Source organism: Eulemur rufifrons, chromosome 13 (genome assembly GCF_041146395.1).
Source record: "Eulemur rufifrons isolate Redbay chromosome 13, OSU_ERuf_1, whole genome shotgun sequence".
Classification (NCBI taxonomy): Eukaryota; Metazoa; Chordata; class Mammalia; order Primates; family Lemuridae; genus Eulemur; species Eulemur rufifrons.
Window position 1 is genome coordinate 9,192,326 of NC_090995.1, and position 25,782 is coordinate 9,218,107.

Here is a 25,782-nt window from a genome sequence, read left to right on the forward strand (position 1 = left end):
GTTGGAACCCAGTTCTCCAGCTTCCAAGGACAGTATTTTTAAAGCTTGAAATTCTGTTGCATCTAGAGATAGGAATTATGTATGCTGAAACATGGATTTTTATGTAATAACAAAAGCTTTGTTAACATAGGACATGGGATTGAATTATACCAATTTTTACAGTGATTTTGGCTGGAATATATCAATTACATTACATGAAATACCAAAATACCTCCATAATGAACTCTAAAAAAGATAATCCTTATTATAGAAAAAGTCACATTGCAAATAGAATTAGTTTCCTTCCATTTTCTTCTGAGGGTCAGAATCTGGGTAACATAACTAAGAAAAATAAATAATATGGCTAAATTACCTTGTCAGCATAATGTAATTGAGGTAAGTATAAAATCAAGCAGTAGAAATATTTAAAACAAATTATAAACAGGAAAGAATGCAGAGAGTGAAAAATAAGGAAAATGTGGGCTCCATGCATGAGATGGAATAAGAATATTGAATACATTTTAATGAAAATTAATTCATACCCTTTATTATACAAAGAAAATCAGCATACCTTTGGCAGGATTTGCTTCATATCCACATGATGTTTTGTTAAAAATATGATGATCACCACAGTAGGGTATTATCTTTGAATCTGAAATAGGAGGGATCCCTTTAACACGTTCAGCTATTGCTTTATGTTGCTCACAAAACCCAAGTTTTCTTGGGGAGCATGTCCCCAGCATTGTTCCACCGTTTTGTAATGCCATATTTCCTTCTCTTTCAGAATCTGCTGGTGGGTTAGTCTCTGAGTTGCTCATATTCGTAACAGGTAGTTCAGTGATTTGCAATAACACTTCCTTCTGATTAGCAGCAGAGGTTTCTGGCGAGGAATTAGATTCAGTGCTACAACGACCTTCTAACCTGTATTTCCCAGGAGACATAATTGCACAGGGAACGGTTCCCATAAGTTCTATTGTCTTTGTAACAGCAGCAGGATTGGGAGAGATCTGAGAGGTAGAATCATTGTGGCCAAAGTTGTCACAGTGGGATGCTATGCTTCCACTTTTAGGAAATGCATCCGTTTCAGACACAGAATCTTCAGTCAAGGCTAAAAATTCTGAAGGTGTCTGAGCTGTGGTAAGATCAGCAGAAAGCAGAGGAGATTGCAAAGAGCTTCCAGCCCGTTCTGTTACGTCCACAGAACATGGTGGAGAAGCTCTTACCATTACAGGTTCTCTCTCTTGGTACTGTGTAATTTCCAATGAGAATTGGGACTGTTGTACCAATGAAATGGATTGGCTCTGCACAACTGGCTTTGAAAATTTATAGTGAGATGAAAAAGATTTAGGGAGTAGCTTCCTTGTTGACTCCTTAACAGAACGGCGAGTTTGTTCTTCTGTGAATCCGGAATCATCCCCCTCACTTTTGCCAGAACTCAGACAATTTATAAAGACATTCTTATTAGTTGAGTGCTCCTTTTCCCTTTCAAAATCCTCTGTCAATGATCTTGTTATCTTCTTATTTCGTGAACTACTAAAACCAACAGAATGTCTTCCCCTGGTTTTAATATGCTCTTCCAAACTCAGTTTCTGCATGTTGCTGTGACCAGGTTGAGCACCATTCGAAATACTAAGGTTCTGGCTGGTAGGTTCTTGCTTAGGTTCGCTCCCCTTCTTATGGTGGAAGCTAATGGAAGGCGTACGGAATATGCTCCTGCGTTTACCTGTACTACCTGAGCTTGAGTTAGTACTGGAAGGAGAGGAACTGTGGACGCCAACTGTATTACTGGAAGAAGGTGAAGAAGGAAGAGAATCATGTCTTCTGCTAATACTTCTTCTGAATATTGGCAACCGGGAGACCAAGGTAGATCGTCTTGATCCTGAGTCCCCCATCGGGACTCCGAGGCTTGTGCTGTGATAGCCAACTTAGCAGCCTGAGGAGAGTTAAAGCAAAAGGAATGAGTCAATAGAATCCATTGATAAATAAGACATTTTAAAGCAAAATGTTTTTTTGCAAAACATAGCACAGAATTCAGTTTCTACTAGAACAATATATGCTAAAATTCTAATAAGGATTTTTTGAATTTTTAAGTTGCAAAATGATTCAATAATTTGCATAAAAATTTTATAATGATGCCAAAATTTCAAAATTACCAAAAATATTTAAAATCTATTCAAAAGTGTTGGGCTGGGAAACACAAGATCATTATTTAAGACCCAGCCTTACTATGTATAACTGGATTTATGATTTTGGTAAGTTTTTTTTTTTTTTTTGGTAAGTTGTTTAATCTTTTCATGTTTATGTATTTAGATGTAATAGCCACATGACAGCCATGATCACTGCTCTCTGGGTAAATGCCCCCCAACTGCCCCTGTTGGAGACCACCAGATGCAATCATGTTTAACACCATGTGACTCAAAAAGTTATTGACCTGAGCTTAACAGAATCACAGACAATGTATGGCCTGAAGCTAAAATCTCCACTCGGAAGATAAACCAATTGGGACAGATTCTTTTCTTTGGAGTTTGATTGGGGAAGCTCAGACATAATTAGTGGCAGAAGAAACTAAATCACAAATGATACAGAGTAGGATTATAAACAAGCTAAACTTAAGAAGGAACCACAGCTATGCAGTGAAGAACAGACTGGAATGAAAGCTAAATTAATCGGTAATCTGGAGAGAAGTGAGAACACATACTGAGAGAATCAGAAGCATAGAAGATTTATAAACCATATTAATGTCAGTGTACTCAGGGTGCCGATGATAAAGAAGTAGGAGGAAGAGGAGAGGTATAGAAAGTGGCAGCTACAGTTCACCAACTGTGATACACCAAATATTAATACTTTTCCACAGATTATCTGTTTTACTGCTTATGACTCTAGAAGTAGGTAATATCTCTATGGACATACAGCCGTAAGGGAACTTGCCTAATGTCACTCAGCCAACAAGAGTAAAGTAGAAATAAGAAACTAGGCGGTATCTAACTACTGGTTCAGCTATAACCAGCATGGAACATACTGCTTTCACTAAGCTGAAGGTCCAGACAAGCTTCCACTTCAGGGATTCCTAGTTGTACAGCCAATCTGACTATTTTGGTGACTGCTATTTTTCACTGATTTTTAAAAATCAGTGATTTAAATCACCTGATTTTGTTCCTGTTTTGTTTTATTTTTAGGTTTCATTTAATCCTTCAACTGTAATGTCCACTCCCCCTTTTTCAACTTGAATCAGACTCTGCTTCATGTTATAATAGCTTCTGCAACCCAAACTACCTGACTAAACACTAATAAATACTACATAAAATCACATATCCTCCATTTTATTGTCCTTATGAGAATCGATCAAATAAAGTACTTTCATTTCCTTGAAGAAATATGTGATAAAAATGGAAAATATTTTCTTTCAGCTATGCATCCATAAATATATGATATTGCGCTCCAAAAAATATAAAATCCAACAGATTTGCATTTTAAGATTTTTATTAGGTAATTTTAATTGCAATCATTGAATTTGGGTTAACTTTTTAAATTGATTTTATTTTTAACACACAAATAATGATTGTGTATATTCATGGGTACAATATGATGTCTTAATATATGCTTACATCGTAGAATTATTAAATCAAGCTAATTAACCATCACGTCACATACATATCACTTTTTGTGAAGAGAACATGTAATCAATCTACTCTTTTATCAATTTTGAAATATATATTATCAATTATAGTCACCAAGCTGTGCAATAAATCTCTAAAACTTATTCTTCCTGTCTAACTAAACTTTGCAGCCTTTGAGCAACATCTCTCCATTACCCTTGTCCCTGGACTCTGATAACCACCATTCTACTCTCTACTGCTATGAGTTCTACTTTTTTAGATCACACATCTAAGTGAGATCATGTAGTATCGGTCTTTCTGTGCCTGGCTTATTTCACTGAGCCTAATGTCCTCCAGGTTCATCCATGTTGGCACAAATGACAAAATTTCATTCTTTTTTAAAGCAAATTAGTATTCCATTGTGCATATATACCACATTTTTTTTTTAATTTTTCATTTAGTGTGGATTTGGCAGTCTGCTTTGTTTGCAAACCAATAGATGATGGTTCTTTTCAGGGATTGTTTTAAGTGTTTCTCCAATATGTTTCCACTGCTCCTGAATGGTTGCTACCAGAGCATACAGCTGAGAAGAGCAGCTGGATCTATCTTTGGCTTTAATGCGGTAATTTGGAAATGGAACTGTCTTTGGAAAACCTTCCTTGTTAATTTTGAAGTTTGGATTTTTTATGCATCCAAATACCTTTTTCCTGATGCAGCTATGGGAAAGCTGTGTCACCCTGTACTTTGCCAACGGAAAATGGTGGGAAGCATCATATCTCATCCCCCCAAAACGTATCTTGAATTTAATGAATATGCCAATGCTGAAACGGTACCCAGCATACACATTTTTTAGCAAAGATAATGACTCATGTACACAGGAGATTAACTTTACTTCAGGAAAGTATTAAAACACATATTAATCTAGTCATATTCAAACCATTTTACAAACAAAAAAGCACCTAACTAGTCACTGGTTCTGTTCTCTGCCTTCTGCTCCCCTAAATAACTAAAATATATGGAGCAATTAGATGAGGAGCAGTAGGTAGTGGAGATTAATTACTTGCACTCTAGAACCTGAATGCCTGGGTTCAAATCTACCATATATTTAAACATCTATCGACTACTTAATCTCTCTGTGCACAGGTTTTTCATTTGTAAAACAGCATAATGAGAATAATAACAGTATCTATCTCTCAGGCTAGCCATGAGACTTAAGTGTGAAATAGAAGCATAACTGACTCTTATAAATATTAGGCTGTTTTACTATTATGTTATTGGTATTAATCTTTTTTCAGAATATTACAGGGGTACAAATGGTTTGGTTGCATGGATTGCTTTTGTCCTGCTTGGGTCAAAGTTATAAGTGTGTCCATCATCCAAAAAGTACATTGTACCCGTTAGTTTTGATTTTACACATCCTCTCCTTCCCCCTCCCACCTGCTTGATTTACACTACATTTCACACAGATGGAAGTAAAACATATTTTCTTTATCCATTCATCAACTGATGGACTCTTAGGTCTGTTCTATATCTTGGCTAAAGTGAAAACACCACAATATTCATAAGAGTGCTGATATCTCTTTGACATAGTGATTTCAATTCCTTTGGATATATTCCCAGAAGTAGAATTGCTGGATCATATAGTAATTCTATTTTTAGTTTTCTGAGGAACCTCCTTACTGTTTTCCATAATGGCTGTAGTAATTTACATTCCTGCCAATAATGTGCAAGAGTGTCCTTTTCTCCACATGAATTTGAGCTTAAATCAAACTATATGTGAACCACTCCCAAAACATTTCAGTATTCTTATAAGGCTTTGGTTTAAGAAAGCTTAAAATATAAACAGAAACATTTTAGCTCTTGAAATTTTCACAAGAATGTCTCACATTCCTCACAGCTTAGAATTTCCAAAGTGGATACAATGAATAATACATTTTTTCATGATTTTACTTTATAAAATGTTTTAATTAACATCATTCTCGGCTGTGATTTTTTTTTTTCATTTATACACAACATTTATTTCCAGTTGGTGCCTACTGAAGAATTTTGCACTAATTAGAGCATTGTCAACCATAATCATTTGTAGCTGGTTGTGAACCTGTAGACTTCAATGCATTTAATGTCAGGATATTAACAATCATTATACTGAAATATTTCTTGGCCTTTTTTTTTCCTGCATTTGGATCAGCATTAAAAATAAAAGAATGGCTAAGTTCCATATCTCTTTAGTGAGTTACTCAAAGACTTTAACTAATAAAATAATTTCAGAAAAAAATTACAATAGTAACTCTTCCTCCTAAATACTTAATGAAAACATAACATTAATGCTTACATCATAAGCATCCATTTATTTATCTGAATTTACTATTTTATCTTAAGCTTCTTAATGGAAAAGATCAACTTTGATTTACTAATTGTAAAATATACAATTGTGATGAAACTTCCCTATGTTTGCATTTTTATTGGAATTTATAAATAAATGATATTATTTAAAGGGTTTGAAGGAAATGTTGCATAAGTTAAATCTGGTCCCAGCCCTATTCTTAGAACAGATTTCAGAAATAACCTGGTAGAGCCTAAGTGACCATACTAAAAAGAAAATGTTCTATATACGTTGTGAAAATGCAAGAAAGAAAATTCACAAAAACGAAATATTTCGAGATAATAATTTTCAACATTAAGAAAGTAAATATATCAAAGGACCTTGATCGTTTCTTACCCTAATTAAGTAGGATAATAGCTTGTAGTAATTTCCCAGTCTTATCTAGTTACGTCATTGAACCCCTGATTTAAAGGAGGCTCACACCTGTTTAGGTGCTTAGAGCTCAGCTGGAAAGCCTTTGGGTCCCAGCTCTTTCTATTAGAAAGACCTCTTTACACATCAACATTCTTTTCCTTTAACTAACTATGTTGTAATTGGTCTTTAAATGCATTTCCAAAACATTTTATTGTTTTCTCTTAAATGAATGGGGAAGTACTGGAGGCATTTACAACAGCTAAATCACTCCCACAATACTGACAAGGGCCACTTCTACCAGTAGAGTCAGTGAAGAGAATATGAGAGACATTTATTTAAAGGATGACTGATCAGGACCAAGTGGGTGATCAGGGAATATAGAAAGAACTCCTATAAGCCAGTAAGAAATAGAAAACACAAAGGATAAAAGCGAGCAAGGAATATAAACAGAAAATTCATAGAGGGGGAAACATAAAAAAATTAATCAACATATGAACAATCAATGCCATTAATAATCAGAAAAAAATATAAGATACTATTTTCAGCTATAACATTTCTAAGGCATGTAGTATATAAAAACTAACTGCTAAATGATATGCTTTATTGTATACATTTTATGCCAATTACAAATGTATTATGAAATAATCTGTATATGAAATATTCTGAAGACTCATGTGTATAAATACATAGGAAAAAATCTAGAAGGATGTACATCAAAATGTTAACAGTGGTTATCCGGAAAGAATGCCTTTGTCTTGGGGGTTGTTGTCAACGTGGACTTAGTGTTATAAGCAATATGAAGTTTTAGCTTCCTCAGAATGAATTCATGAATTATTTGCATGATTAAAACTAAAAAAAATCAAATTAAGAGGTATAAAATATACAGCCTAACAAAAAATTACATAATGTAGAAGGATGTAGACATATGCATATAAATGTGTTAAAAGCAACTTGGAGGATACACAAAAATTAATAACAGTGGTTGCCTGTGGGAAGTAGAAGGAAACTGGGCATGTGGGAAAATGCATTTTCTAATAATAATTTTACCAAGTACGACAAAATACAAACACCAATTACAGTCTTTTAATAATTGCTTTTTTCATATTTTTAACATAGAATATTTAAACAAAACATACAGAAGTGCTAAGAATTCTTAAAATAATATAAAGACTTTTTATTTTTCATTAAACTATATCTTTGACACTGAAATTTATATTTTGTATGACTCAGTCCAAATTATATCTGTCTATGAATTCAGATTTGCTTTTCTAGTAGCTCAAATTCTATTCAGTTTCATTATCGAAAGCTATTTCCTTACTCTTTAAAAAAACAGTAAAGAAAAGTCAATTTTTTTCCTAACAACATGGTAATTCATCTAAAATGTTTTCAATGAGAGGTCAGACACAAGTAATTCACTCCAGGTTTTTCACAACCTTTTTAATGTTTTAATATTTCCATATTACAAATATTAAACCACCAAAGACTTTTTATATGTTGGCTAACAAATTTGGGTGATACGATGATTTGGAAACGTGCATTATGACTTTCACTAAGCAGACATGTCAGTTTGTATTTTCAATTAATTTTTAAGCCAACGACACATAAACAAAATGCATGCTTTTTTTGGACATCTATAATGGTTCATTTGTCTACTAAATATTAAAATGACTGGATATGCCTTAAATTTTTATTTTCTTCACTAAAAATAAAGGGCCAAGAAGACATAATCTGCAGTTACAGGTACATATCAGCAGAGGGTGTAGGAGATCTTTCTTTTTGACAATAAAGTCAATTTTTATTGCAACTTTTACTGGGCATTTAATTATTAAAAATTTCACGAAGTCCTTAAATGGAAAATAATGTTTTCAAAGACACTTGCAAATTATAACTTTATTAAAGCAATTAGTATCTGATTAAAGTAAATTGCCTTTTGAATTAAGGAAGACTCCAACTGTTACCTTGCAAGTTTGAAACAATTAGAATACTAAAAATAAGAGTGTTTTTAGGTTTTCACTTATAAAATATAATTCCATATGTTAAAGGAATTCAGATTCATATATATCAATTCAAATTCATTATTTATTTTCTAATAGTTTCTTATCCTTGTTTTTGAAACAACCCAATGAACATATGTCTAAAGTAAACTGCACTGCCTTATAGGAAACATATTATTGCAAAAGGTGTATAAAGATGGTAGCGTATTTTATTCCAGTTGTAAGTTGTAAATATCCATCAGTTCATTTTTTTAATTTTATTTAATATATTCCATAGAATAGCTAATGGTCACAGATACAAATATAAACAAGGAAAGGAAAAACACTACCTTATATCAATAGAGAATGAATACCGAAACCTGAGGAAAAAAATTTTTTAATTATAAATCATAATATATATTAGGAGAATAAATTAAAAGGTGGCTACATTGAAGATTTATAATTATGTTTGTGTCTTTGTATGTACAGTCAGTAATATAGACACCTGACAAGACAAATCAGTATAGGCAGTGATCCAGAATTCAACATTTTCAGCGTATGCTGCAGTTCAAATGCAAATGTTAAATCAATATCACTGAAAGTCAGTATTGGTCTGGTAAAAGGAAAAAAGATATGAGTATATCCGCAAAAGATATGAGTATATCCGCACATCACTGCAGCCTTGCTTCTGTTATAAAAACGGTAGCAGTTGTCTCCTTTATGATGCTGACTGCGGCATGCTAAATAATGTATCAATTCCATTCTGTTGTGTACTGGCATTGTGTACCAATTCTGTCAGAATCATTTTAAAAACAGAATCTTGCATTTGTCCTTTTTTAAAATGTTATCTTTCAACTCAACATATTAACATAATGATCATAGTCACTAATAACACTGTTTTACAATCTATGTGTGGGTATTATTTCTCTTGAATTCTGTTTTCTTACTCACAAGATTAGAGAACTTGTTAGATGAATTCTGTGAGTCACTCCGATTTTTTTTTTTTTTTTTTTTGAGTGAGAGAGTCTCTCTTTGTTGCCCAGGCTGGAGTGAGTGCCGTGGCGTCAGCCTAGCTCACAGCAACCTCAAACTCCTGGGCTTAAAAGCGATCCTCCTGCCTCAGCCTCCTGAGTAGCTGGGACTACAGGCATGCGCCACCATGCCCGGCTAATTTTTTCTATATATATTTTTAGTTGGCCAGATAATTTCTTTCTATTTTTAGCAGAGACAGGGTCTCGCTCTTGCTCACTCGGTCTAGAACTCCTGACCCCGAGTGATTCACCCGCCTCGGCCTCCCAGAGTGCTAGGATTACAGGCATACACTCTAATGTATTAAAACACATGCATACAGTCTGTGAAATTTAGGACACATACACATATGCAAACATACATGTATACACATACACAATTACATACAAGTATCTGAATACCATTTTTCTACTTCAAAGTTAATAACAAACTATATTTAGTATACTTTCATAGACAGAAAGGTGCAAATAATGTTCTATAAACTATTATCACAAAGACACAGATGTAGTGTATTTTAGAAAAAAGAGAGAAAAAGAGCAAAAAGATAGAAAAGATAGTAAAAGTACATCTGGGAATGCAGTCTATCTGTTACATGACAAATGAGAAATACGATGACAAATTTCTTCTCCTTACACTGTATTTGCTTATGTAATCAATAAGTTGAGTAAATCATACACATATTTTCTTACATTTCTTTTGTTATTTAATTTTGTGGCTTGTAATTCATAAATTTTATTTTAAAATGAAATTTACTAAATAAATGGGAGAATATTTTCTTATCTATTTTCTCTTTGACTTTAAAATTTATTTATTTTTAAGAAGAATTGCTAACATAGATTATAATCAAGGGGATATAATAAAGTCAGCTCATTTGATTACTTTTTATTTAAAAAACTCTTAAACTTTGTTAATAAACACAATAAATTGTCTTTTTGTGAGACTATAGTGGTCAAAGACTACTATAAAGAATGACTGACTGATAGTGAGTCTACACTGAGTACATACTGTTAACCTGATAGAATAGTAAGAAAGAATTCATGGGAGAAAGACCTGGGTGTTTATGACCTGGGTGGCCACTAGATGGAGACTTTGCATCTTGGAACATTTTAAGGAGTTCTGCCTTGGTGAACAACTATTTCATAGACTATTTTATTTGGAGGTGGACCTCTTTTTGAGGATGAAGAAACTGAAACCCAGATTGACCAAGTACTTCATTCAAAGACATACAAAGAGTAGCTGCACTAACATTTATAGAACACAGTGTTCCTGATAATGTAATTAAATCTAATCCAATCAAAAGCAGAGACTCTCACTGCCAGGGACATGTCCTTATTTCAAACAAACAAAACCATGTAAACATGTTCTGTAAGTATCTGACATATCATTGTATTTAATATTGTTTCCATTTTTTATAGCTTTGAAATAAAATTTATTTTTATGGAACTACAATAACATAATGAGTTTTCTCTCTTTTTTATTTCTGTGGCTTTTTTTAAACTTAGTCACAAATTCACTGAAAGAGGTGACCTCATATTTAACAAGTACATAAGTTTTCTGATTTAATCCTCCTAACAAATCTGTAAATAACTATAATTATTTTTATCAGATAAATAAATTTAGGGTTAGAAAGGTAAAGCTAAGATTTGAACCCAGGCCTTGCTGATGCTAAAGACAAATTTTGAAATTATAGCACTCTGCCTCAATGCACAAAAGAGATATCCTCCTATTACATATACAACAATGACAATAATATGATATAATGGTACATAATCATATTCCTAACGCTATTGCTGCTCTAGGAATGTTTAATTGGAAGTGGCTTAGCATTCCAAGTTAGTATTCTAATGACAGATCCATTGCCAGGTAATAAAGAAGAGTTTTAAATGACTCGCCAATCACTATGGTTCACAGGAAATATTAATTCCACAGGGAAAACACATGTAACTACTAGCAAGGAATGCAGTTGAGTTTAACAGAGAGAAAGAGAGAGAGAGACATTTGTACCATCCTACAGACTTCCCTATGCTAACAGTTTCATGCCCAAGAGGGAATACTAAACAAGCATGTAAGCAGGATCTAAGAACATTTTGTGATCCATAATAAAGACTTCAAATTAAAAAACAGACACTTTAGCTTGAACAGAATGGAGAAAGAACATCATACAATAAACAAAAGCATCCCAGAAACTGGAAGAAGAACCTAAAAGAGACCTTATTTGCTTTGCTTATAGAAAAACCACATGCTGGTATAGGACCCCTATGTATATATTTCATAGACTATAACATATACTATATATAAATATGTTTAACAATATAAAGGAATAATTACAGAACAAGGGTCAAAGTTGTCTCAAAAATATATATATATTTATTTTTTTAAGTTTTTTTCTGAACACCTAGGATGGCATTCTGGTATTGTCATGTATAATATGTGGGTTAAAAATTCTGAAGCCACATTTTCTGGGTTTGTATTAATATTTTGGTTTCTGCCCTCACAATTGTGGATAAGCTAAAGTACTTTAATCTTCCTCTGGGCTTCAATTTTATTCTGTGTGAAATAGAGACATACATAGCACCTACCAAAAGAGATTTAACTATTTTTTTTTTTTTTTTTTTTTTTTGAGACAGAGTCTCACTCTGTTGCCCAGGCTAGAGTGAGTGCCGTGGCGTTAGCCTAGCTCACAGCAACCTCAAACTCCTGAGCTCAAGCGATCCTCCTGTCTCAGCCTCCCGAGTAGCTGGGACTACAGGCATGCACCACCATGCCCGGCTAATTTTTTCTATATATATATTTTTAGCTGTCCATATAATTTCTTTCTATTTTTAGTAGAGATGGGGTCTCGCTCTTGCTCAGGCTGGTCTCGAACTCCTGAGCTCAAACGATCCGCCCACCTCGGCCTCCCAGAGTGCTAGGATTACAGGCGTGAGCCACCGCGCCCGGCCGAGATTTAACTATTATGAGAATTAAATGGGGTAAGTGCTTGAACCTGTGTCCAACACAAGAGAAACACACAATAAAGGTAGTTATTTTTTATGATTACAAAGTTATGTAAAGTGAATCCAACTTTTCTACTTGAGACATCAAATGCTTGACTAAATAGTGTGGAAAACTACTGAAGTGCCACCCTTTCCAGATTTTTTTTTTATTAGGCTTATTCACTTCTATATGAGCTACAAGTTAATATGGATTTGGATAAAGAGAAAACAATCCATGCACAAGTCCTTAGGGTAAAAAACAGTACTGCTAGTCTGGAAATGAAGAAAGTTGGAGGTACCTGATCATTCTATCTGAAAGATGATCTCTCTTCTTAGTTTTCTTCTATTCAAGTGTATTTTATACTGAGATGTTTTGGACAATTTTATGCTGCTCACATTATCTAGCACAATAATTTCAAACTTCTTTTTTACTAAAATAACTTTGAAAATCTATATAATCTCTAGAACCCTTAAAAGTTAACCACTGACAAATTTTCCATAAGCTTATATGGCAAAAGGTGTATTTTTCTGGAAGGTTATATACACTAAATGTGCTTAAAATATATTTTCATCAATATTGTCAAGCCTCATATTTAGCTCATTAGATTTAAGACAAATACATGTAAACGTCTGTCATTATCATCTACTTGGCAAAGGCAATCTTCACTGTCAAAAACAATCAGCCAGTGAAGATTCTTCTTCAGAAGGAAGCATCAAATAAACCTGTTAATACCCCAGATCACCATTCTTACTTTCTCACTTCTGGAATCTCAAAGAAAAAGGAGAGAAGGAGGAGGAAGGAAATGAGAGAATGACTTGCCAGAATATTGCCTCTATGAAGCAAGGCACTGCAGTCTCCAATATTTTTTAGGAATTACTCAAAGGACTCCCTTTGATTAATTGATTAGGTAATCCTTTGACTGATACCCTGGAGGTTTTTAGAGGCTAAACAATGCATCCTAAAAAGATTCAGCATAGGTTTGCTTTTTTTTTTTTTTTTTTTTTCTGTAAAGTTGGAGGCTATGAAAGGCAACATGAGGAAGATGAACTGAAGCAAGGAAGTTGTATGGAAAATCACAAATAAAAGTTAAGGATTGAGGGCCGGGCGCGGTGGCTCACGCCTGTAATCCTAGCACTCTGGGAGGCCGAGGTGGGCGGATCGTTTGAGCTCAGGAGTTCGAGACCAGCCTGAGCAAGAGCGAGACCCCATCTCTACTAAAAATAGAAAGAAATTATATGGACAGCTAAAATATATATATAGAAAAAATTAGCCGGGCATGGTGGTGCATGCCTGTAGTCCCAGCTACTCGGGAGGCTGAGACAGGAGGATCGCTTGAGCCCAGGAGTTTGAGGTTGCTGTGAGCTAGGCTGACGCCACGGCACTCACTCTAGCCTGGGCAACAGAGTGAGACTCTGTCTCAAAAAAAAAAAAAAAAAAAAAAAAAGTTAAGGATTGAGAATTAGTTCTCTTAAAGGTATCCATGCCTATGTAGGGCAGGGGGAGTCCTGGGACCCTGGTTATTAAACTAGAGTCTCAATACCATTGCCCTAGCATAAGCAAAGTGCCCAGTGAATTCTCAAATAATTCAAAAATGGGAGCCCTACTCTCTTCCAGGCACAGAGCACACAGGAGAGAACAAGCAAGAGAGGCTGGGTTCTTTTTCTGGTGGAGTATTCCAGCGAGGGAGGCAGACTATAAACAAGAAATCACATAAACATGTTAGACGATCTCGACAGTGATATATGCCATGTGAAAATTAATCACCGTAATGAGATAAAGAGTGAAGGGACAAGTCTGGGGGCGGTGATAAGCTGAATGAAGATCAGTGACAAGAACACTTCCAGCAGAGGCAACCTCGAGTGCAAATCTATCCCAGTAACAATGTGAGTCAAGGGGATGAGCATATGAGATGAGGCAGGTCAGAAAGGTGGAGGACCAGATCTTAGAGGGCCTCGAAGGCCACGGTAATATGCTCGGATTTTATTCTAGCTGCTAGGAAAAGCCATCAGAGAGCTAAATTAAGAGAGAAAGCCTCTTTGTAGAGGATGAATTGCAAGAGTAGCCAGCCAGTTAGGAAGCTATTGCAATAATCAAAGGAGAGGTGATGATGGTTTGGCTGGGACGGACACAGTGCAGATAAACAAGATAGCAAACTTGGTTCCTGTGAGGGGAACACCAATAAGAATTGCTGATGGATGGAATGAGAGCAGTGAGAGAAAGACAGGAATCAAAGAAAATGCCTAGGGTTTTTCTGTTGGGTTAGTTTTTGGTCTTTTAATATTGTTGTTGGTTTGTTGATAGTTTTGTCTGGGAGAAGTGCTACTCAAAATGGTCATCATAATGGTAAAGTCATTATGGAATAGATAAATGAAAAACAGACACCCAAAGTCTTAAATTATGGTTAAATATTGACTCATAAGTAATGTCTTTTTCATACTGAAAGCAAAGTGTTCCTAAAATATACCCTTTAAAAATAAGTTTATTTCTCATCTTGAGGTTAAAAAATTTGGGAGAAATGAAGAATACAGGAAAATACAAAAAAATGAAAATAACCTAATCCCATCAATGTACTATTTAAGTTTATTTTTAAATGCAGGGATATTTTACTTTGCATGGTACTATGTTAAGTGAAACATGTTCTTATGGGAACTGCACCCTCATTTTGCATGGTTCTGTGGTGCTTAACTCTCACAAGTGTCAGGTAACATAGTAATAATGCAAAGCAGTGAGGAGTGTCTGTATCTTTTTAAGAAATTTTTACATCATTGAGATAAAGTACAAATACAATATTGCATCTTTATAAGCAATCTGTCACATATTATCAACTTTTCATAGAAGTTTTAACAGTTGAGTAGTATTTCTTAAAAGGAGTTACTATAAATTACGTAAGGTTTCTCCTATTATAAAACATGTAGGAAGTTTCAATCATTTGCTGTTAAAAGTAACAATCTTATTCTATATCATTGTAAAAGTAACCAACACAGTTTGCTCCTAAATAGTAACTTGATAGCATTAAATGCCTCTTATTTTGGACAACCCAGTTTCTGGAACTTTTATTAATGGAAGAACCCTAAGTGATGTTTTTAAATTTTATAAATTCTATTTAATAGAGTATGTAGTAGTATTTAATACCACATAATCATTCAAAACAGTGCTATGGGATCTATCTTAAAACCACACCAATGATGTAATACTTTTAAATCACAAAATACCATGAAGTATTAGGGTTTCTGTGAGAAAGATGACTCACCAAGAAGTTTACTTAAAAGATAATGTGGGTAGAGTAACATGTTATCACTAGGTAATGGTCCCTCACTGTTCCATACAGGGAGATTGCATGGAAGAAATATATCGGAAATAAAGATCCAGGTAAAACAAAGCCATTTATTTTCAAAGCAGGAGAAAGCAAACCTACATTAATGCTGTATGACCATCATTTTATTTCCTTATACCAAATGCTTTGATGTAACTTTGATCACTTAGCACTCACCTATTCCTTTATTCTGTTTAGAAAACTCTTATCAGCATCAAAAGGATCTAAGAGTGGACTGAACAGAGTAATGGACCTTCATCTGACTCTTGTGAAATTTGGTGACCCATAAAGGTCTCCTGCATGAATTATGCAACTCCTTAAAGAATCATATCCAAGGAGCTCATAAGGATCTCAGCCTTGCTACAGTAACCTAATGAGGACACTGTTAACTGATGAGGTTTGTTAACTGATAATATTTAGGGATTTGTAATTGAACTCTGCTGATACAGTAATGTGGATAAGATGAGCATCTTAAACATCAATTATTTCAATGTGTGTAAATCTCAAGTTTCAGTTCTATATTTACACACATTTATCTAACCACTTAAAATGTTTTAAAAATATTAATGCTAACAAGTTAAAAGTTCATTCATATTCTACATTGCATTACAGAAATTAACTAATAGAAATAATAAAATATGTATACATATATATAAATACATAATTTAACTTAGCTTACAGAGGGATTAGATACTTTCTAGATCATTTTTACTTAATAAGCACTAAGAAATACAGACACACCAAATAGTGCTCCTATCATAGTAAGAAATAACATAGTATAGAATATACTATATATTAATATAAGACGATAACCTGTTTATAAACCAAGTATAGTTAAAAATGCTTTTAGTGAAACTGGAGTAAAAGCTTTATAGCAAAATATCAACAACTAAAAAGCACTCAAACATGTATACGCAAGTCTCATTGGCATGCAGATGCAATTAAGCTGATTCAGGAAGTATAAAACCAAGATACCATATGGTACTTAGTTCTCCAAAATTGCAGACATAAATGCAGATTTCACATGCTAGTATATCTGAGCACAGCAGTATTGATAACAGAATGCTTCGCTCAGTCATCCTTAGTGCTTTTTTGAAAATTCAGTTTAGAAAATGTAGTGTTTTTATCCCATGACAATGTGTGAGAGTGAAATGCAGCCAAACAGGCAAGTCAATCATGGGCATCCCCATGGTGACTCAGGTTGGATTTTTTTGATTAAGTAAACTAATGCTGCCTTAGTTACACAATTCTACTTATGTTCAAATTTAAAACTTCAGGATTACGAAGTAGTTGTAAATGTAAAAAAGTACAAGAAACCTACACATATATTTTAAAAGGGCTAGTTACCAACCATAGTTTTCAGACTTCCCAACACCATAATAAAAAAATTAAATAAAAATAGACTTCAGAATGTCAGTGATTCATTCTTATGAATTGCTGTACTACAAATGAGTATAGTTTTATGTCTATCTTCTCATCAGGTGATAAATAAAGAACACTGCCCAGGCCTGGTCAAGGGTGGGGTGCTATATAACTCAATTCAGCACTAGTTAAAAGAATATATAAAATATGCAAGAAATTCCTAACATCTGTACTACAACAAGGATGAGTTTGTTTAGTAAACAAATAAGACCATTGTGTTGGGAATACTTTTCAAGTTGGAAAGCAGTATAGACATATGTAAACAGCAGTATGATTTCAAATATTTTTGACCTGTTTCATTTCAAATAACTTTATTCATGAATGAATGTTGGGCTGTGTACTGTGAACATGTGATTTACAAAGCAAAAAGAATGGAACTACTAAAATAATAATCTAAGCTGAAACATGACCCTATTATTGAAAGTGTTCCAATGGATCTTCAATGAATGTGATAAAATATTTAAACTAATGAGTTAAAGACATTCTCCTCCTCATGTGTCAGGAGAATATGGGATTTCTTTTCTTAGTCTAATTTTCTGATTTGGCAAGGAGACACACTGGTAACTTTCCTTGCAGAAGAATAGTTGGGGAATTTATATGCACGATAACCAAGGATCTAAGTTAGGTCTGATTTATAGCCTCTTGATTTCTGCTTCCCACCTTCTTGCTTTCTTGTCTTCCTCCTGTTGCTCTGACTTGGTGCAGAGGAGGAAACCACTACTTCTACTAGGTTGGCTCCTGAAGTAGGGAAAGTATTCCTCAGTTGTGAGCTTAACTTCAGAATGTGTTTTTCAATAGCAAAGCAAAGTTATAAATGTTCAGGACATACTGCCATGTGGTAATTGATTTTGCTGTCAGTATATTAACTTACATAATTTGGGTTTTGTGAGTTCACATCAAAACTTCATTAATGTCCATCAAGTCTCTAAAGGAAAATGTTTTCTCAAATTAAATACCTCAATTTTAAAATGTTTTTGAAATACATAGATAAAAATAGCATTCATACTTCAAAGGAACAATAATTTATAATATTAATATCAATAATGCAGAGAAAAATATTTCATGAGTTTTCTTAGCCACATTGACATTCAATTTCAGTTCTCTAATGACAATTAGAAAGGGCAGAAAGAAGGAAGGAAGGAAGGAGGGAGGGTAGGTTAATTGGGTTTTAGAACCTAAAAACCTATTTCAATACTTTTATATTAAAAAATATAACCTGAAATTTTGGAATTTTAAGATGAATGATGGTAGTTCTTGTCAGTTCTATTATAATGATTATGCTATTTATTAGAGCCGTTTTATCAAGAGACTGAATTTTTAAACAGTTATCTAAGGTTGTAAGTGAAATCATTTAAATCTGAATGGGAAAGTCTCAGGGTCCCCAGATCCAGGGATGCTGAACAGCCAACCAAGTTGCTGCAAAATATTCGAAGGCTACAATAAAATTAGACCTGTATTTAAAAACCTAAAAATGCTGTAAGATTATAATAGAACTATTTAATCAGAGCCCCAGAATGTGACTGTCAGAAGATGGCAGTGCATTTTCTTCTATGTATCTATTTAATCAAGAAAATGAAATACAATGATGACCAATTTATTTCTCTTATGGAAGTACTATAAAAGAGATTCTTATCCTTAAGATCATGCAATTAATATTTCGTAGAGTAAAACAACTGTATTCAGCACTTAAGTATGAAATATCTCCTCCTCATTACACTTACAGTGACACATTTCATCTTATAATAACCCTAAACATAACCTAATAGGAAAATATAGAATATCTGATTACAATTTTTGGTAGTTTCTTTCATTGGCATTTTAAAAAATACAGCAATATGGACAGAAATGTCTTTTAAATGATTTTGATGTACTCACACAATTACCCATTTTAGTTTCTATATCATTAAATTCAAGAAAAAATTGTAACAAATCCTACTTTTACACTGATGAAATTTAATCTCCACAAACTCATCAGGTTACTATTTACATATGTGATAAATCATTATTGTCATCTAACTTTGATATGCATATATATGTATATATGCAAATATATTTTATTTTAAATGTTAAAATAACCTTCCATCAAAGTAGGTTTTTGCTGTAAAGATTCATCTTGAAATTCATTCAAAAGGTTAAAGCTTGAGAACAAGCACGGTGGTACACAGTGGCTCATGCCTATAATCCCAGCACTCTGGTGTGGGGAGCGGTCTAGGCCTCCTAGTGTATCCGCCCAGGACATGCATAGTCAGGCCCTCCACCTATCCCTGTGGGACACGCTTGTGGGACACACCTATCCGGGGCTATAAAAGCAGCTTGCATTTCCTGTTCGAGGTCTCTCGCCATGTAACGTTTGTAGGTGCCTCATTAAACTACTGTTGGAAGAACTCCAACTGGTCGTGTCGTACTTGCTGGCAACTGCGGCGCGACAAGTGGTGCCGAAACCCGGGAACTCTCGCACCAGGCGGAGACAACCTCATTAGAGGTGAGTTCAGAACCGCAGTAGTAGAGGTAGAGTTGGACCCCCACCTTTGATCGTGCTTCACTATGGGAAATTCCCCGAGCGCCCAGCTGCTCCGTGCTCTACAGGAGCTTTTGGCTGCACGAGAGTTGAAAATCCCCGAGCGTGTCTTACGGCATTTTATGCAGGAAGTAGATCGTGTGGCACCATGGTTTCTCCACTCGGGCTCTTTCACCGTTCCGAGCTGGGATAAATTAGAGAAGGACCTTCGCTGTGCCCGTGCTACTGGGCCCCTTCGAGAGTGCGTCCTTCCTATTTGGGCATTGGTGCGCACCTGCCTAGAGGACTCTCCTTGTAGTATTCAAGTGCAGCAGGGGCAGCAAGCTCTGAGTGACTATCAAGATAGTATGTCAGAAAGGGATAAGGGTGGTCCGGACCGGCCGGGGCGTTCAAGAACCCGGTCGGAAGAAAAGCGGGGAGCCGCCCGCAAGGGAGGGCGCTCAGGAAGGTGACGGGGACGCCCGTTGCCCGGCCCGTTATCTAGGGAGGACGTGGCTTGTAAAATGGCCGCCCTCCGTCTGTCTTCTTCTTCTTCTTCTTCCTCTTCTTTGTCCCGCTCTTCTTCCTCGTCTCGCGAGAGGGAGGCGGAGCTTTCTCCGGCCGATAAGGCGGACTTGGAGGAGGCGGCGGCGGCGTATGAGGCGGAGCGTTATCGCCCGCCTCCGTATGCCTCCGCCCCTCCCCCACCAGTTGATGGCGGGGGAGGTACGCACGACAGGCCCTTCGGCTGGTCGAGGAGGCGATACAGCACGCCCAGTTGGTTCGGATCCAGCCTGATCAGCCTTTTTCTCTTTGCCTTTTGCCCTCTTTGGAGACACCTACTGCAGTTCTTTGGCAGGAGGGCCCTCTGCTCTGGATTCACGCGCATACCTCTCCGCGACGGGCCATTGAGCACTATCCTACCGCGGTTGCTGATCTCGCGTTGTCTGCGCTTAAACTCTCCTTAACTCATTTTGGGGCCCATCCTTCTGTTCTCCATTGCCCCTATACTAGAGCTCAAGTACAGATTCTCTGTGCCTCGGTAGACAGTTGGGCAGTCCTTCGATGCTCTTTTTCTGGTGTTATAGACGATCATTTCCCCAAGCACCCTCTTCTTCAGTTTGCTCTGCGACATCAGATTATCTTCCCCCGTGTCACGTCTTCTGACCCTCTTCCCAATGCTACTACAGTTTATACTGATGGGTCCTCTAATAGTACGGGTAGTTATGTTGTCAATGGCCAGGCCTTCACCGCTTCTTTTCCTTACTCTTCCCCTCAGCATGTGGAATGTGCCATCGTTGAGTTGGTCCTCCGTACTTTCCCAGGACCACTCAACATTGTCTCTGATTCTGTCTATGTCGTTCAGGCTGTTCGGTTGTTGGAGGTGTCTCACGCCTTGAACCCACGGAGCACGGTATTCTCTTTATTCTGTGCTGTCCGGTCAGCCATCCACTCGCGCAGTGCGAGGTTCTTTATCACTCATATTCGGGCCCACTCGCTCTTGCCTGGACCTATGGCTGCCGGCAATGCCCTGGCGGATCGGGCCACGAAATTATGTTGGCTTGCTTCTCCTTTGGAAAGTGCCCGCAACTTCCATTCGTTGTACCATGTCCCAGCTTGTACTTTACGCCTTAAATTTGGTCTCCCCCGCGCCTCTGCACGGGAAGTGGTCCTCCAGTGTGCGGACTGTGCACCTTTCCGCTCACAACCTTCCGTGGGCGTCAACCCGCGGGGCCTTCGGCCTCTCCAGGTGTGGCAGATGGACGTCACTCACATTCCCATGTTTGGTAAGTTGTCTTATGTTCATGTGTCCGTAGACACCTGTTCTGGGGTTATCCACGCCACTCCTTTAGCTGGAGAGCGCGCCTGTCATGTCGTCACTCACTGTCTAGAAGCATGGGCTGCCTGGGGCAAGCCTGAGGTCCTTAAGACTGATAACGGCCCGGCCTATACTTCCCGGGCCTTTCAACAATTTTGCCGCCGTCTCGGCGTTACCCATCGCACTGGCTTGCCCTATAACCCCCAGGCCCAGGGCATTGTAGAACGCGCCCATGGCACAATCAAAGTCTACTTACAAAAACAAAAGGGGGAGGCTGGGGCTTTGGGCGGTGGCAGGTCTCCCAAATCTGCCCTATCTCTTACTCTATATACTTTAAATTTTTTGCTGCTGGATGACCGTGGTCGCTCGGCGGCAGATCGCCATGTGGATCCTGGCCCCCCCCTTTCCGAGCGGGTGATGTGGAAAGATGTGCTTTGTAATCAATGGAAAGGACCGGATCTGATTCTCAGCAGATCCAGGGGAGCTGTTTGTGTTTTTCCACAGGACGCCCCGGACCCTATCTGGGTTCCGACACGCCTCACGCGACGCCTCAGTCATCCTGCTGCTTCCTAGCCGGCTCCTGACGACGATGCTGTTGTGGCGGATTCTGCTTTCCCTGACCATGACCCTCCTCGCCCTGGGAGTGCTGTCCAGGGCAAAACGTCGTTGGGCCATCCTGCCTGTATTCCCGAGACCCCTGCCGGTGTCTCATGATTCGCAGATATTCCCCCGGTTCTTTATTACCAATGCTTCCCTAGGACTTCCCTACCTCCCGTGGTCCAACGAGTCTGGAGCGGTTCCCGGCAATGAATCCTATATCCTTGCTGGGTCCTTGTGCTTTACTACCATTATCCCGACTAACGGCAACCTGTCCTGTATACTTCTTGCCAACCAGACGGGTGCTTGGGTGGACCGGCCGCGTCCCCGCAACGGGACCTTTGCTAATGGGACTTTTGTGACAGGGATGTGGCCTGCGTTACACAAAACTGTGAACATTTGAGACCGCTGCGTCAGGCGCTCAGTTTTCCAACGTGACCTTCGGTCCCACGCCTGTTTGTCTCTGGCCTCCATTCATCTGGATTGTGGCCCGCCTGGAAAACCATACGGCCACCCTTAACTGCTCAACCGTAAACTGCACGTATACACGTTGCTGGAATGCCTCAGAACACAGGATGGCCGTGGTTGCACGCATGCCCCGGTACGTCCCCTGGCCGGTTGACGCACCGGATTCGTTGGTTCTCTTTCGACATCGTAGGGACTTTGGCGTGACAGCTCTTGTCTTTGCTATTGCAGCGGCCTCCGCTGCGGCCCTTACCGCCGCTTCGATCGCGGCGGCGGGCACCGTACAAACGGCACAGGTCCTAAATAACCTGTCAGCAACAGTAGCAACTGCCTTGGACACACAAAGCTCTATCAACTCACACCTGGCGGGAGGGATTATGCTCCTAAATCAACGTGTGGACTTGGTTCAAGAACAGGTGGACAGTTTGGTACAGCTCGCCCAGCTTGGTTGCGAGCGACGACTGCCGGGATTGTGTATTACTTCGATCCCATATTCTAACCTTTCCCAGGCGGCCAATCTCTCTAAAGAGCTTTCTCGGCTGTTACAGGGCTCTTGGTCTGCCAATTTCTCCAAGCTAGCCACTCAGTTACAACTAGAAATCACCCATATTAATTCTACCCGGTTAGATCCTATGCTTACTGATGGCCTCCTCCCCACCTTTTTGTCGCTTCTACACGGGGTTCGGGAATGGGCAGGTCTTGGATCCCTGGGCCTGCTGGGATGTCTTGCTTTTGGCCTCGTGTTCTGGATGCTCATGCGTGTCCGTTGGCAGCAACAAAGGGATCGAGTGGTCATGGCTCAAGCCTTTGCTGCCCTTCATGAGGGCTCTCCTCCTGGAGTGTGGATAAGCATGTTACATACGGACGCAACTACCGCTTTTCCCCTTGACAGCATGGCGTGGCCCTTGCACCCCGAGGGCTTGTCCCCATTGCACCGGGAAGGGCGCGCGACCCCTGTTTTGTGGTCAGCCCTTGCACCTTCATGAGCTCTCGCTCATTGCACTGAAGAGTGGTGACCATACGCCCCTTGGTGAACTGTGACCCTAGATCCGGACTGGGGCTTCCGTTCACCATGAGGCAAAAACAAAAGGGGGAGCTGTGGGGAGCGGTCTAGGCCTCCTAGTGTATCCGCCCAGGACATGCATAGTCAGGCCCTCCACCTATCCCTGTGGGACACGCTTGTGGGACACACCTATCCGGGGCTATAAAAGCAGCTTGCATTTCCTGTTCGAGGTCTCTCGCCATGTAACGTTTGTAGGTGCCTCATTAAACTACTGTTGGAAGAACTCCAACTGGTCGTGTCGTACTTGCTGGCAACTGCGGCGCGACACTCTGGGAAGTGGAAGTAGCAGGATCCCTTGAGCCCAGGAGTTCAAGACCAGCCTGAACATAGAGAGACCCCACTGCTACAAAAAAATAGAAAAAAAATTAGCCAGACATGGTGCTACGTGCCCGTAGTCTCAGCTACTAAGGATACTGAGGCAAAAGGTCGCTTGACCCTATTAGTTTGACGTTGCCTTGAGCTATGATATACGATAACATATACAAAGCATTAGAATAGAACATGCCTGGCACAATATGTTTTGGCCTCCTATATCCTTCTTCATCTTAACCATCTTGCACATTACATATTTTTGCAATAGACTGAATGGGTTGGGCCACGAAGTCTGCTGAAAATTTTTGAACATGAATGAGGACTATAGGAATGGGCTCCTCCAGCATTACAAATAACCAGGTTAAAAGATCAGAAAGAATTCCAGGTGGATGTGGAACAGGGTCAATAAGCATGTTTTTCAAATATGGGGAACATGAGCTAACAAAAAAAGATGAAGAAAAATCTTTGCAGATTTGTGTATGTAATATGGCAGAATAAGAGTGTGAATTCCAGATAGGCTGCAGGGGTAACAGCCACAGTTCCATCATTAACTAGCTGTACAAACTTAGATAAGTTGCATAAACATCTAGAACTTGCATTTCACCTATAAAATGAGTGACAAGTTCCTTCTGATTATGACAATTGGGCAACATTACACAGGTAAAATGAACAGTATCTCAAACACTGAAAATGAACATTAAATATTATCATGCTTGTACCCTGGTGATTGGTATCTATTTTATAAAGACTTCTCTTACTTTAACTGTACTCTTTACTTCTCTTTGGATAATTGGCAACAGTTATAATTTCAGTGTAATAGATTGCACATAAAAGCTGGATGTATATTCTGCAATCAGTGGTTTTTGTAAAGCTCATTTTAAAAATAGAGATTTGAAAATTGTTAGAAACTGCAAATGCTAACTTTGCAAAATATTTTTGTAAATGTCTAAATTTTGCATTTACCACTGTCAATTTGTATATCCTAAATTTTTAGAATTACTATTTTATATTCGAAATTCCCTAATTTATAATAGACTCTATTCCTATAAATTGATTCAAATTTATTAACCATATAGCAGAGACAGTGACAATGCAAAAAGACAGGCAAAACAAAATGGCTTGACACCGTTAATCATATGAATTATAAAAGAGTAACTACTGTTCAGACTCCATGGTCACCAAGCAACCTTCTAATTGTCAATTTGCTTCCCATGTAGATCTCTCTAATGAGAAAAAAATATGTAATGGTTATGATGATTCAAATAGTTATGTCTATGTAATTGTTATAATTTCCTTGTAAATTAATAAATGGAAATTCTGATGGTATTTGAAAAAGGACTGGAGATTGTATTTATTAAATTAAATGGATTGTTAATTGCTGATGAAAAGCACTAGTATAAATTTTGTTTGACTTATGCTTTGGAAAACTCTATCATTTCAATGAAAAAGAAGGCCCTTACTGGTAGAGGCAGAATAAATATAGATAAGAAAAATATGTTCATAAAGTATCTATGTATCAATATATACTTTTTTATAAACATACACAAATTTTAGTAAATGAAAGTAAACATTAAGAACACTATGGGAGGAATCCACTTGAAGTAACTCTGAGGATTCCTTATTTTTTAAATTAATAAAAATTCATAAATGTATCTACTTTAATAAAATTTTTATAGATTTGATTTGCTTAAAGTGTAATATGGCTGCAGACCTCCAAATTTCATCTATAAGCTACATTTCCAAACTTTTTGAGGATACCAATAATACTAAATTAAATATTTTCATGTTGAAATCCAGTGGATATCCCCAATAAGAATAACTGACTTTTCATCAAAAAAAAAGGAGAATATGAGAAAGTGGGATCATGTATTCAAAGTATTGAAAGGAAAAAGATGTCAGTCAAGTATCTCACATTCAGCAAATTAATCTTTCAAAAATGATGATAAATACAGAATTCTCAGATTAACAAAAACTCAGAAAATTCATTGCCAGCATATTTGCCTT

The 25,782-nt window shown here is 37.4% G+C and overlaps 1 protein-coding gene across 1 annotated transcript in view; it reads right to left on the reverse strand.

The window, feature by feature from the left end:
• The window catches only part of CCSER1 (coiled-coil serine rich protein 1), a 744,111-nt gene extending 742,240 nt beyond the window's left edge, over positions 1 to 1,871 (reverse strand). Inside the window, exon 1 of the mRNA XM_069485507.1 lies at positions 551 to 1,871. Within this exon, the coding sequence (XP_069341608.1) occupies positions 551 to 1,871 (1,321 nt within the window). The remainder of the gene's footprint in view (positions 1 to 550) is intronic.
• Between the last annotated feature and the right edge of the window lie 23,911 nt (positions 1,872 to 25,782).